The following is a 14,047-nucleotide window of genomic DNA, read 5'->3' as shown; positions in this document are numbered from 1 at the left end:
CTCCACTCTTAGTAGGTCAGGGCCATTGTATTTGTCACAATTGTACAAACCCTTCCTAGGATGAGGATACTCTCTTGGTCATCTGATCACAATGGGTCCTTCTCCATTAAGCCCTGGTGACTGGTAATGGTGGGAAGCTGCTGAAGTCACAGCCGCAGCAGAAAAGTACATGACACCCGATTGTGTCACAATGAGTCTACCAGATGTGGAGCCATTCTATTTTTTTCCATGACTAGTAGAGGAGGATTTATTATATGTCCATGACATACAGTAGACTTTTTATAACTTCCATTCTTATACCTTTCAGATGAGATCATTTCTGGGCCTTCTCCAGCTATTCCAACTGGAAAATCTCCTTTTAAAATGATCTATTGTTTAGATCATTTTTTTATGAATAAAATTAAGGTGTTTTTTTTAAACTTCCATGTTACTATCTATATTATAAAATAAACATGAAGTCTTGCAGTTTTCTAACTGGCCATTAAGCCTATCCTGTTCACAACTTCTGTTCAGATGACTTACATTAGTCTCATCCTTATTACCACAGACGGGATTACAGTAAAATGTGATACCAATGTATAGAAAAGACAGGATCACAAGAGCTCAGCCTTCATCTCCCAGCACAATGACCTCTACATAGTTCACAGAGCCTTAAAAACCATCCATAATAGTGAATAGGGTCTGTCCGTATGTCCACGGCTTTCTGTAAAACATATCTCTGAATGCACAGACAAGATGGCTTTTTCCTTCAATAATGTTCTAAAAATGTAAATATGTTTTAGTATCTTCTTATAAAAAACAGCCTAGGTATCACAGGTAAAGTTTATATCCTAAATGTGTAAAGTGATTGTGATTGATTTGTCCTTATGGACACATGGACTCGGTTGTGGCTGATCCTTGTATATAGGGGTGTGAATCGGCAAGAATTTGACGATACAATACGTATCGCGATACACGAATGACGATACGATATATCGCGATATATCCCGATTCTGTTCACGGGACATTAGACTTTTAGGAGGAATCATTAGATTCCTCAGACAGATGAATAGAGTTCTATTGAACTCCATTGATCTGCGATCCATTGATAGAGCCTGGTCCAGCCAGGATCTATCAATGACAGAGCCATGGGACAGCAGGAAGTAGAGGTAAGCCCTCTGGCTACCTCCACAGTGGATCGCCCACCCGCGCTGCGGGTGGGGGGCGGCACAATCCACCGCACTAGCCCACCAGGGAGCATTCACAGATCCCTTTAGACGCTGCTGTCAGCTCTGACATCGGCGATCTAAAGGGTTAATAGCCAGCCGCAGCATTCTGGCTATTAGCGGCGGCCCCGGCTACTGAAAACAGCTGGGTGGCTGCAGAGTATGGAGCGGGCAGAAGTCCGGAGCCCGCTCCATACAGACTGCTGAGCGCCGCATGCTGGATATTAGCGGTGGCGATGCATTAGCAGCCCCCAGCTACTGAAATCAGCCGGGGGCCGCAGAGTAGGGAGCGGGCAGGAGTCGGGAGCCCGCTACATACACCCAGAGCGCCGCCGCGCTTGTCAGGTCCGGCCCTGCTTGCACGATCCGGAAAAATTCACCTGCCCGGTGCCCGGAACAGCATGTCCCGGCGTCAGGAGATACAAACTCCACATCCCTAAAAGGATCAATTTAAAAATATTTTGAATCGATTCAGTATCGCCAAATGAAAAATCGCGATAATCGCGCGAATCGATTTATTCTTACATCCCTACTTGTATGCCTCTGGTCCTTTGGTGGGTTAATTTGACCTTGTTAATCCTTTTTTATTTCTTCAGTGTGATTGCAATGCTCTCATGTAGAAATGTACCCAAAAGTTAAACTGCAGTCACCATAGGACAAATCTGCCCCTTTATATTTCCCCAAAATAATTTGTAATTTGGACATGTAGGCATATAGTATAAAGAATATACATAAACATATGCAAGGCTTATATACTTTATATGGTAAATGATTCTCCAACAGGTTTGGGATGATGCTGATGCATACGCCCATCGCTTGACTGACGCACCAGGCTCTGTATATATCTCTCCATTTAATCACCCTCTGCTTTGGTGAGTACTGAAAAAAAGAGTAGTCCTAATATTCCAGGGATCTTGGAAGTTGGTCTGTATACATTGTAAAATAATTGCATCTTGATAAATCCTTCTGTGAACACCACATACTGAGGTCTATACCATGCCTGAAGATGTTCTGTAGACTTTAAAGGGGTACTCCTCTGGCCAGCGCTTGGAACATTTAGTTTTGAGCCTTGTGTGCACACTGCGGGGGTGGGCTACGCCCCTCGTGATATCATGACACTCCCCCCTCAATGCAAGTCTATGGGAGTCACGCCCTCTCCCATAGACTTGCATTGAGGGGGCGTGGCATGGCCGACCCCGTAGCATGCACACAGAGTTCAAAACTAAATGTTCTAAATGCTGGCGAGTGGAGTACCCCTTTAAAGAAATAAACATTTGTTTCTGTGTCTCATGTTACATAGTTGCATAGTTAGTACGGTTGAAAAAAGACATACGTCCATCAAGTTCAACCAGGGAATTGAAGGGTAGGGGGGTGGCGCGATATTGGGGAAGGGATTTTATATTTCATCCTTCTTTTTCCAGGGAAGGTCACTCCAGTCTTATACTTGAACTAAAAACATCTCTTGGCAATCAAAAACCAGGAGCTCTTGTGGTTGCAGTTGGTGGAGGAGGCCTCCTGGCTGGATTGGTTGAAGGAATGGTCAAGGTGGGTTGGTCGGATGTACCCATTATTGCCATGGAGACATTGGGTGCTCATTGCTTAAATGCAGCTCTTCAGGCTGGGAAGTCCGTGTCATTACCTGACATTACTAGGTAAGATATTAGTGTGAATTTTTTCAATCGCTTACATAAACATCTCCATGAGAAAAAATGTATAAACAGAAAGCTTAAATGAATACAGAGGAGAAAGTAGCATCCGGCTCCCAAACTGGATAAAATACTGGCTTTATTGGAAAATATTAAAAACCAAACTGGAAAATAATGTGGATAAGAACAAACGAAACGCAACCAACGCGTTTCGACCTGTTAACAAGTCTTAATCATGGTAAGTATAATGGACAAGAAATGCATCTTAAATACTGTGGTAACCGGTGACATCACATAAAGATTTCTAGAAAATGCGGAGCTGGGAGAATGGGTAAAACCCGTAATGGAGTGAACATATAAATAAATAGTAAATTGGACATAAACTATATCTTATTCAAGTGATTAATATATGTAACTTAAGTCATGTCTGTAATTTAGTCCAGACGGGAAGCGCGTGTCTAAACACAATATCCAAAAGGCTTCTCGTCTGAACACTGCTTTACTCCAATCTCCACCTCTCCTGGGCGGGCGTACTCTTTCTATACCTGTCACTGAAATATTCGGAACGATACCTGCATGATGGTCGATAATATGTTTGGTGAAGCCTGACACAGACCTACTGCCGATTTTATTACTGTCGGGTATGTGTAGATGTTCTTTGATCCTAACTTTAAGTTTTCTGCTCGTACATCCTATGTATTGAAGGTTACATGGTATGCAAATGATGGTATAAACAACATGGTGTGTTTGACAATTGATGAAACTTTTTGCTTGAAATTCTTGTCCTGTAGTGCATGAATGAAATTTGTCAGTATTGGGCATATATTGGCAGACTGTACATCTAGGGTGGCTACATTTGTAGCTGCCTTTACATGTTAGCCATGTATCAGTGTGGGGAGCTGTACTGAAATCGCTGGGAGAAAGTTGAACGTGCTTTGTGGGGTACTACCCGAACAACTTGTCGCACAATTTCAGACATAGTTTTATCAAGATGTAATACAGGTAAATGTTTAAATATAATATGTTTAATATCTTGAAATTGTCTAGAAAATGGTGTGGTAAAGGTGGGAAGCGATTTAGTATTAGACTGAATATGTTGCCTGTCACAAAGATAGTAGTTAGCTGGTTTTGAATTAACAATATTTTCTGCTCTATTTATGATGTGTGGTTGATACCCTCTAGTAGATAGGCGTTCTTTACTATTTATTTATATGTTCACTCCATTACGGGTTTTACCCATTCTCCCAGCTCCGCATTTTCTAGAAATCTTTATGTGATGTCACCGGTTACCACAGTATTTAAGATGCATTTCTTGTCCATTATACTTACCATGATTAAGACTTGTTAACAGGTCGAAACACGTTGGTTGCGTTTCGTTTGTTCTTATCCACATTATGTTCCAGTTTGGTTTTTAATATTTTCCAATAAAGCCAGTGTTTTATCCAGTTTGGGAGCCGGATGCTACTTTCTCCTCTGCCTAATTGCTGCACCTGGGAACACGGCGCTTGCTTCACTCCGAGTCTTCCAACTGGAGAGGTGTGTTACCACATACATGATCTGGGTCTGAGAATTATAACGGTGAGCTGAATTTTTCTATTTTTCCTGTGATATCTTAAATGAATACACATGGCTTTCACACTGATCAGCTGTAGCTCTGGCATATACAGAGAAATAGGGCCAGAAGCAGACTGCTTTGTTCTCTGTGCACTGTGCATGCTGGGTTAGGCTGGGTTCACACTGTGTTTTAAGCAATACGGGACTGTATCTGGCCTGTATGTAATGCATTTCAATGGGCCGACCGGAGTCAAACGCTGACTCCGGTCGGCTCATTTTTGCCCCGTATACGCTTTTCCCACCGGACTTAAAAACCATGGTCTATCACGGTTTTAGGTCGGGTTAGAGAACCGTATACGGGGCAAAAATGAGCCAACCGGAGTCAACATTTGACTCCGGTCGGCCCATTGAAATGCATTACATACAGGCCAGATACGGCTGGGATACGGGAGCGCCCGGTTTTTGCTCCCTCCAGCCGTATACGGTCCCATATTGTTTAAATCATAGTATGAACCCAGCCTAAGGGTCCTATTACAGCAGGCATTTATCATCCAGGTCGGTTGATATTGCCCTATGTAATAGGGACAGTGGTCAGCCGACCAGGAAACACTCATGTTTTGGCTGATTGCCTCATTCTGACATGCTAAAAAATCATCAGCCATACATCCTCCCATGTGATAGTCGAGCCTTGCAATAGTCTCTGTAGACAAGTGCCAATCTGCAAGATCGGTGCTCGTTCACTGTACTTTCGGCCTGTCTCATAGGGCCCCTAGTGTGGCTCAGCTCCCATTCTCTTTAATTGGAGCAGAGCTACAGTCACCCAACACAGCCTCTACACAATACATGCAGATGTTGTTCACTGTGTATGCAGGCGCTGGAACTCAACAAACAGGCGATCAACAGGGGAGCCGGGTGTCAGCACTCCACCAATCTGTTATTGATGACCTATCCTGGGGATAGACTATCAGTAATCATTGACCGGAAAACCCTTTTAAAAATAGATCATGAGTAAAGGTGAACAGGGCCTCTGTGTACTATAATCCCCAAGAGGCTATTGCAGAACATAATGTTTAAACTTGTGCTACAGAGAATGCTATATTTAGAGAAACCTGTGGCCATCATTTTTCCTAATAAGGAATAATATTAAAACCCCAAAGCAAAAGGATAAGAATAGCCAGAGGGGCTTGTACTGGAAATGCATTCATACTGATGGGTAATACATGCAAATAATTGTATTTTTGAGTATTTTAGTTAAATTCTCATTCCACTGACCAAATGGAAACTAGGCAAGCTTACCTGTCGCTCAATGAGAAGAAAAGTACCTGTAATTACAGCCCCTCTGCAGGCTGCTATTTACTAGGGTTATTAAGACCCAGGTTGTGGCTGACAGCTCTTTGCTCAATACCAGACCGGACTGTCCAATTAACGGTGACAGTCTGACACTTCTGAAGTGAGAACTGTCCCTTTATCCCAGACACTCACACATGAGCAGGTTAGAGGCAGACGGCTGCGCTCTCTTGTCCATAGGTTTGTGTAGTGGTCCCTATTATTCCCCTTATAATAATGTTTAACATGTCCGTCTCTTACAGCATTGCAAAGTGTCTAGGTGCAAAAACAGTATGTGACAGAGCACTGGAGTGTGCAAAAAAATACAAAGTCATCTCTGTGACGGTGGATGACAGAGAAGCATTGCAAGCAGTGGAGATGTTCTTAGGTAGGTGGAAGGAGCATTGCAATCTTTTCAACGACATGTCTTTTACTATACTGTTGTAGTTCAACTCTCTACTCATATTTATCCTTATGTTCTGTATTGGGTCCCTAAAATGTGCAAAAGTAGCCCCACCTACCATGTGCCATTTCCCTATTTCTAATAGTGGTGCCTCCTTATGCCCCTCATGTACCAGGGCCCAGACTCAACTGCTTCCTCTGCACTCCTATATCTAGGCCCTTGTCCTGCCTTTACCCAATGTTATCCAATATTTATATTGTTAGTTAAAATTATTGATAATCTCCAGAATATGTGCTACTTTTTATTTTTACCAGGGTGTTTTTGTACCAGACATGCCAAACAAAATCAGGTTATTTTGTAGTAGTAAACAGAGAAGGGGTACTCCGGTGAAAACCTTTTTTCTTTTAAATCAACTGGTGGCAGAAAGTTAAACATATTTGTAAATTACTTCTATAAAAAAATCTTAATCCTTCCTGTACTTATTAGCTGCTGAATACTACAGAGGAAATTATTTTCTTTTTGGAATGACATCACGACCACAAGTCTCTCTGCTGACATTATTATAATAATAATAACGCTTTATTTATTGTTGTCCTTAGTGGAATTTGAACCAAAGTCCCCAGCACTGCAAGGCAGCAGTGCTAACCACTGAGCCACCATGCTGCCCTTAACATACATCTGCTATGCATGGTTACTAAAATGGACAGAGATGTTAGCAGAGAGCACTGTGCTCGTGATGTCATCAGTGTTCCAAAAAGAAAGGAATTTCCTCTGTAGCATTCAGCAGCTAATAAGTACTGGAAGGATTAAGATTTTTTAATAGAAGTCATTTTCAAATATGTTTAATTTTCTGCCACCAGTTGATTTAAAAGAAAAAAAAGTTTTCACCGGAGTACCCCTTTACGGCCCTTTTGGACGCGCAGACTTCTGCCATGTTCCGAGCACCAATGTAGATCAGCACTCATTTTACGAAGTCTTTACATGACTTGATAACTGTACAAGCAAGGTAGGATGAATGATCGCTGGGTTGCTGGCTGCCCGTCCCCAACTACTTGAAGAAATGTGTGGCCATCGAACAAGGATTATTTAAACCTGCTGAAAAACGGAAAAAGCAGCAAACAAACATTTGCTCATTTGTTGGCTGGTCATTGGGCCTAGTACACAGGGCAATATGGGCCTGTGCGACTGAAAACCACCCTATATAATAAGGCTTTTAGACCAGGTTCATATAGGACAGTTAGGTGCAGTGTTTATGTGTTTTGAAACTAAAATTTGAAATGGATCCTAAAGGATGTCATAAATCTGGTGTTTGGACACCCTGGTAAAATACTTCTATTGTCAGGAGAATTGCAGCAGACCAAACATAGACAAAGTATTTTTCACCGTATAAGACGCACTTTTTCTTCCCCAAGAAGGGGAAAAGTTGGTGCATCATAAAAGGCGAATACACACCTGCGGCGGCCGGGACCCGCGGCTAATACAGGACATCACCGATCGCGGTGATGCCCTGTATTAACCCTTCAGACACGGCGATCAAAGCTGACCGCCGCGTCTGAAGCTAAAATGACACTAACCCGGCTGTTCAGTCGGGCTGTTCGGGACCGCCATGGTGAAATCGCGGCGTCCAGAACAGCTTACAGGACACCGGGAGGGACCTTACCTGCCTCCTCGGTGTCTGCTCAGTGTCGGAATCCCCTGCATGGCCGGCGCTCTCTTTCGTCGTCATCACGTCGTCACGCGCGCCCTCCCGTCATCCAATAGGAGCGGCGTGCATAGCGGCGTCATGGCGGCGACGGAGAGCGAGGATACCAGGCAGCAGAGACGTTCCAGAGCGATGGGGACACCCCGGGGACGCGGCGACAGCGATGGAGGGTGACATCCAGGGCAGCGGTGACGGGTCCGGAGAGGCGGGGACAGGTGAGTATTACCTCCTAGACCAGAGGTCTTCAACCTGCGGACCTCCAGATGTTGCAAAACTACAACTCCCAGCATACCCGGACAGCCAACGGCTGTCCGGGCATGCTGGGAGTTGTAGTTTTGCAACATCTGAAGGTCCACAGGTTGAAGATCACTGTCCTATACTTTACATTGTATTTGGTTCAGAATCTTTATATTCTAGATTTTTCTCCTATAAAATTAGGTGTGTCTTATATGCCGGAGCGTCTTATATGACAAAAAATACAGTAAATGAATCTGCAACCATTAACTTTCTTTTCTGTAAAACTGAGCAGATCCTTAGTAGAAAATCTCTGTTTATGACCTCTATATGCCTTAAAGGGGTACTCCGCTGCCCTGCTTCCGGAGCTCCGCTCCCCAGCGTCCGGAAGTTTATTGTTCCGAACGCTGTGTGCGGGCTTCCGTGTTCACGCCCGCCCCCTCGTGACGTCCGTCGCGCCCCCTTCCCATAGACTTTCGTTGAGGGGGGCGGGCGTGACGTCACGAGGGGCGGCCCTGAACACGGAAGCCCACACACAGCGTTCGGAACAATAAACTTCCGGACGCTGGGGAGCGGAGCTCCGGAAGCAGGGCAGCGGAGTACCCCTTTAACAATGTATACAGACAGTGGCTATCTTCTTGGGACAACCACTAAAACTCAACATGCACATTTGTTTGTGAGAAATGATATTTCCATAAATATAATAATTAATATAAAAATAAGCTAATTTGTCATTTTCCCTCATAACTTCCTTCCATTCACAACTAAAGTACCGTACTTCTTTCCAGCTGCTCCTATCCTCTGGCCTGCTATTCTTCATTCCTTTAGACTCGCCCCTGCCTTTAAAGGAAATCTGTCATCAGAATCACCCGCACTAAACCTGTTACACAGGCTTGTAGTGCGGGTGATCCTGATTAAAACGCTCCTTACCTGGTTAAAAATGGTTCAGTGGTTCTTAAGATATCTATATTTTTAGTTTTCTGTTATTCCCTGGCTTGGGACTCAGTGGGAGGTGTTATCATCTGGGACTCAGCCACACGTCATTCTAGGTGGGCGGAGCTGCCGCCCGGCTCATGAATATTCATGAACTTATCCTCATGCACCAGACCTAGAAAAAGGAGTTAGACTGCAAGGATAAGTTCATGAATATTCATGAGCCGGGCGGCAGCTCCGCCCAGTTAGAATGACGTATAGCCGAGTCAGAGATGATAACACCTCCCACTGAGTCCCAAGCCAGGGAATAACAGAAAACTAAAAATAAAGATATCTGAGGAACCGCTGAACCATTTTTAACCAGGTAAGAAGCGTTTTAATCAGGATCATCCGCACTACAAGCCTGTGTAACAGGTTTAGTGCGGGTGATTCTGATGACAGATTTCCTTTAAATCATTTTTCAGATTCCACTTCTTTGAAATTGCTTATCCATCTTCATTTCCATCCTAATTCCCCTTCACAATTAGACTAGTCTCAAACCACCAGTCTCTCTCCTCTATTGAATCCACTGTTTCTTCCCTCCTGTATCTTCCTTTTTTCCTTACATATGAAGACACATGTTTTTGTATCCCCTCTGCTATGTTAAAGGGGTACTCCAGTGAAAAATTTTTTTTTTTTTTTATCAACTGGTGCCAGAAAGTTAGACAGATTTGTAAATGACTTCTATTAAAAAATCTTAATTCTTCCTGTACTTATTAGCTGCTGAATACTACAGTGGAAATTCCTTTCCGTTTGAAACACAGAGCTCTCTGCTGACATTATGAGCACAGTGCTCTCTGCTGACATCTCTGTCCATTTTAGGAACTGTCCAGAGTAAAAGGAAATCCCTATCGCAAACATATGCTGTTCTTGACAGTTCCTAAAATGGACAGAGATGTCAGCAGAGAGCACTGTGCTTGTGATTCAGCAGAGAGCTCTGTGTTTCAAAAAGAAAAGAATTTCCGCTGTAGTATTCAGCAGCTAATAAGTACAGGAAGGATTAAGATTTTTTAATAGAAGTAATTTACAAATCTGTTTAACTTTCTGGCACCAGTTGATTTAAAAAAAAAAAAAAAGGTTTTCACTGGAGTACCCCTTTAACTATTCATATTTCTATTTCCTCTCATTCCGTTTCTTTTGTATTTCTTACAGAGGATGAACTGATGTTGGTAGAAGCTGCATGTGGCGCTGCCCTTGCTGCGGTATATTCAGGACACATCCAGCGCTTGCAAAAGGAGGGCAAGTTGGAAAAGTTAGCGGGACCATTGATAATGATAGTTTGTGGCGGAAGCTCAATAAGTCTGTCTGAACTGCAAAACTTCAAATCCCAGCTGGGAATGGTTTAATCTACCTGAATAAAGAGGCGTAGAAGAGTAACACCTGCAGTGATTCAGCTAACTGAAAATGCATGGTCTTTCCACTGGAGGGAGTCTGGAGACTAACAATTACCATTCACATTGATGAGAACAGAATCGTTGCAAGATTACTATTAACCTTTGACCTCAGTTCTAGCTATTGATCAATACAAAATTCTTGCATTTTCTCAATACCTTCTGGTCTTTTCATTTTTCTCCTCCCTGACTTGCCAGTTTCGTAGCCCTCCGCTTCTGTCTACTCTCGCCTCTTCTGATGAATTTCCTTCTAGCATGAGTCCTCTTACAGATTCTCTTTGGGATCAGACCTCTATAAATCATAACTCTCCAGCCAATATCTTATGTAAAAAGGTACCTCGGGGCTGGGAAATCCTATTACCAGAAGCACCATTAATTATTGCAAGTCAGCTTTCCCTCCAGCTGTAATATGTTATCTACAGCCCCTTTAGCCCAGAGAGTGGCCTTTCCCATTGAAATGGCTGGAGGGGATGCAGAAAATGTTTGGAAAAAAATCAATATATAAGCCACAAATATTCAGTCTGTCTATCTGTCTGTCTATCTATCTATCGGCTGTAAATATTCCATTATTAGAACACTTGGAGCTGGTGTGATATTAGGTAACCATATTTTGAGCAAAATTAAAAAGAAATCTAAAATCATGAAGAAAATATTTACTGCAGTCTGGTTACTTAAGGCATTCATTTTTTTAAATTGATATGTCGTAGAGACATATCAGAAGTTTGGAGTTTAGACCCCGACCGATCACGAGAACAAGCCAGGAGAAGTGCAGGCTTTGTGGACTCATAGCTTCCATCTAAGGGTAATTTCCGTGTGAAATTCTGCAGAAGAATTCCACACAGAAATTCCACTGCAGCAGAGTCCCATTGATTTCAGTGGGATTCTGCTGCGCTGTGCACATGGCGGAATTTCCATGGGATATGTTTCTGCTGCAGAAATCCCGATTCTGAAGTTCGCAGAAAGAATGGACATCTGTTTTTTCTCTGGAGTTCGTTATCGGAAATTTTCCATATGTCATGGTTTTTGCTCTTTCTTGTTATCAGTTGGGGTCTGAACACTCTCACCCTCCTCAATGTAAGTCTATAGGAGGGGCATAGTGGCTGCCATTCCCCCTCCCATAGACTTGCATTGAGGAGATGTGGCGTGATGTCATGAGGGGCGTGGTCGTATCATCACGAGCCCCGCAGCCCCCACCCAGCGTTCAGAACAAAATGTTCTGAAGGCAGGGGCAATGGAGTACCTCTTTAATGCTGTATAGGTCACCCTGGCCACTGTGGTCAGGTGTTGTGAATAAGATTACATCATAATCCTTGGTGAATGAATGGAAACCAAATGTCTGGTCCAAAAGTCTTGATCTAATCGGAGCTTGAACTTCTAAAACTCAAAAACAATGATGCAAGGGATTGGCAAAAGCTTATACACAGAAGCTGCATACTGGTGTAAGGGTGTATGTCAAAAGCCGCTATAGGACACAAAGGAAACTAATTCAATCTAAATGTTGTATTTTATATGTATTACACCTATACATTATAATTGTCATATTAATCAGTGATTTAAAGGGGTACTTCAGTGGAAGAAAAAAATGTTTTCAAATCAGTTGGTGCCAGAAAGTTAAACAGATTTGTAAATTACTTCTGTTTAAAAATCTTAATCCTTCCACTACTTATCAGCTGCTGTATACTACAGAGGAAGCTGTATAGCTCTTTCCAGTCTGACCACAGTGCTCTCTGCTGACACCTCTGTCCATGTCAGGAACTGTCCAGAGCAGTAGATATTTGCTTCTACTCTGCTGACACCTCTGTCTATGTCAGCAACTGTTCAGAGAGCACTGTGGTCAAACTGGAAGGAACTATACAACTTCCTGTGGAGAGTACAGCAGTTGATAAGTGCTGGAAAGATTAAGTACAAATCTGTTTAAGCAGTGGCCAAATCGCCCCCTTTCCATATGTTTCTATGGGAGAGCCTATTCTTCTATACAAGTGATGGCGAGCCTATGGCACGCGTGCCACAGGTGGCACGTCGAGCCCCCTCTGTGGGCACGCGGCCATAGTTCGCCATGGACGCAAACTGGGGATGATGCGTCCTCCGAAGGCTGAGCAGGGGAGATGAGAAGCCGTCCTGCCTGCCCTCCCCTGCCCTGCCTTCTTTCTACCATGCAGATCCGCGTCCTCCGGGAGGGGGAAAAGAGGGGTGCGTGGCTTCTTTCTCCCGTGCAGACCTGCGTTCTCTGCCTTCGCAAGTCTGCACGGGTCGCAACTTTCCACCTCACACCAGCTCTCTAGCGCTACACAGCGCTCCAACATCACCCCCCCCCCCCTCTCCCCTCTCGCTGCTCCCAACAGTGGTGGTTGCTGTGGTACCGGACAGAGGGAAGTAGGCGGTCACCCTCCGGACTGACACCGGTAAACAGAGTCCCGGGCTCAGGGGGTGAGCGGCACGTACGGGCATGAGGCACCGGCTGACCGAGCTGTGAGCAGTAAGTGCTGGGGCAGTAACAGTTCTCAGAGTGAATCCTGTGCTGGAGCTGTTTGTTGGCTTGTGTCGATACTGTGTGCTTCTATGTGCAGTGCCCCCTATCCCCCCCCTGTGTGTGCGGGGCCCGCCTCAGCTGTGTGACATGTATATTATTGCCCAGGCTTTACTTGTACTGTCAGGTGGAGACTCATCTTGGGCATTTACAGTTTTTAAAGTCCATGTGCAGATGGATGTGACAGTGCAGTCCCCAGGCTCCCCACACAGCACCCATAGCACCCCCCACACACAGCGCCCCTCAAACACAGCACCTCACGGACAAACACACACAGCACCCCACAAACACAGCACCTCACACACACAGCACCCCACAGACAAACACAGCACCCCTCAAACACACACAGCACCCCTCAAACACACACACACCGCACCCCACAAACACACAGCATGCCCACACACAGCACCCCACAGACAAACACTGCACCCCTCAAACACACACAGCACCCCTCAAACACACACACACACCACACCCCACAAACACACAGCACCCCCACACATAGCACCCCACAGACAAACACAGCACCCCTCAAACACATAGCACCCCTCAAACACACACACCGCACCCCACAAACACACAGCACGCCCACACACAGCACCCCACAGACAAACACTGCACCCCTCAAACACACACAGCACCCCTCAAACACACACACACCACACCCCACAAACACACAGCACCCCCACACATAGCACCCCACAGACAAACACAGCACCCCTCAAACACACACAGCACCCCTCAAACACACACAAACACCGCACCCCACAAACACACAGCACCCCCACACACAGCACCCCTCAGACACACACAGCACCCCTCAAACACACACAGCACCCCTCAAACACACACACACCGCACCCCACAAACACACAGCACGCCCACACACAGCACCCCACAGACAAACACTGCACCCCTCAAACACACACAGCACCCCTCAAACACACACACACACACACCACACCCCACAAACACACAGCACCCCCACACATAGCACCCCACAGACAAACACAGCACCCCTCAAACACACAAAGCACCCCTCAAACACACACAACCACCGCACCCCACAAACACACAGCACCCCCAC

At 44.8% G+C, this 14,047-nt stretch overlaps 1 protein-coding gene across 5 annotated transcripts in view; it reads left to right on the top strand.

The window, feature by feature from the left end:
• The window catches only part of SDSL (serine dehydratase like), a 74,178-nt gene extending 63,102 nt beyond the window's left edge, over positions 1–11,076 (top strand). For 3 of the 5 annotated variants that reach the window (XM_056528771.1, XM_056528770.1, XM_056528772.1), the window contains exons 7-10: positions 1,989–2,077; positions 2,627–2,857; positions 5,995–6,119; positions 10,195–11,075. In XM_056528771.1, coding sequence (XP_056384746.1) covers positions 1,989–2,077; positions 2,627–2,857; positions 5,995–6,119; positions 10,195–10,388 — 639 coding nt within the window. In that variant the 3' untranslated portion in view covers positions 10,389–11,075. Of the gene's footprint in view, positions 1–1,988; positions 2,078–2,626; positions 2,858–5,994; positions 6,120–10,194 lie in introns of all 5 variants that reach the window. The other 2 variants (XM_056528774.1, XM_056528773.1) reach the window with 1 other exon arrangement.
• Positions 11,077–14,047: the final 2,971 nt, after the last annotated feature.

The sequence above is a fragment of the Hyla sarda genome, chromosome 1, assembly GCF_029499605.1.
Source record: "Hyla sarda isolate aHylSar1 chromosome 1, aHylSar1.hap1, whole genome shotgun sequence".
In the NCBI taxonomy this organism is placed as follows: Eukaryota; Metazoa; Chordata; class Amphibia; order Anura; family Hylidae; genus Hyla; species Hyla sarda.
Note: the sequence above shows the minus strand (reverse complement) of the source record. Positions and strands in the feature narration are given on the sequence as shown.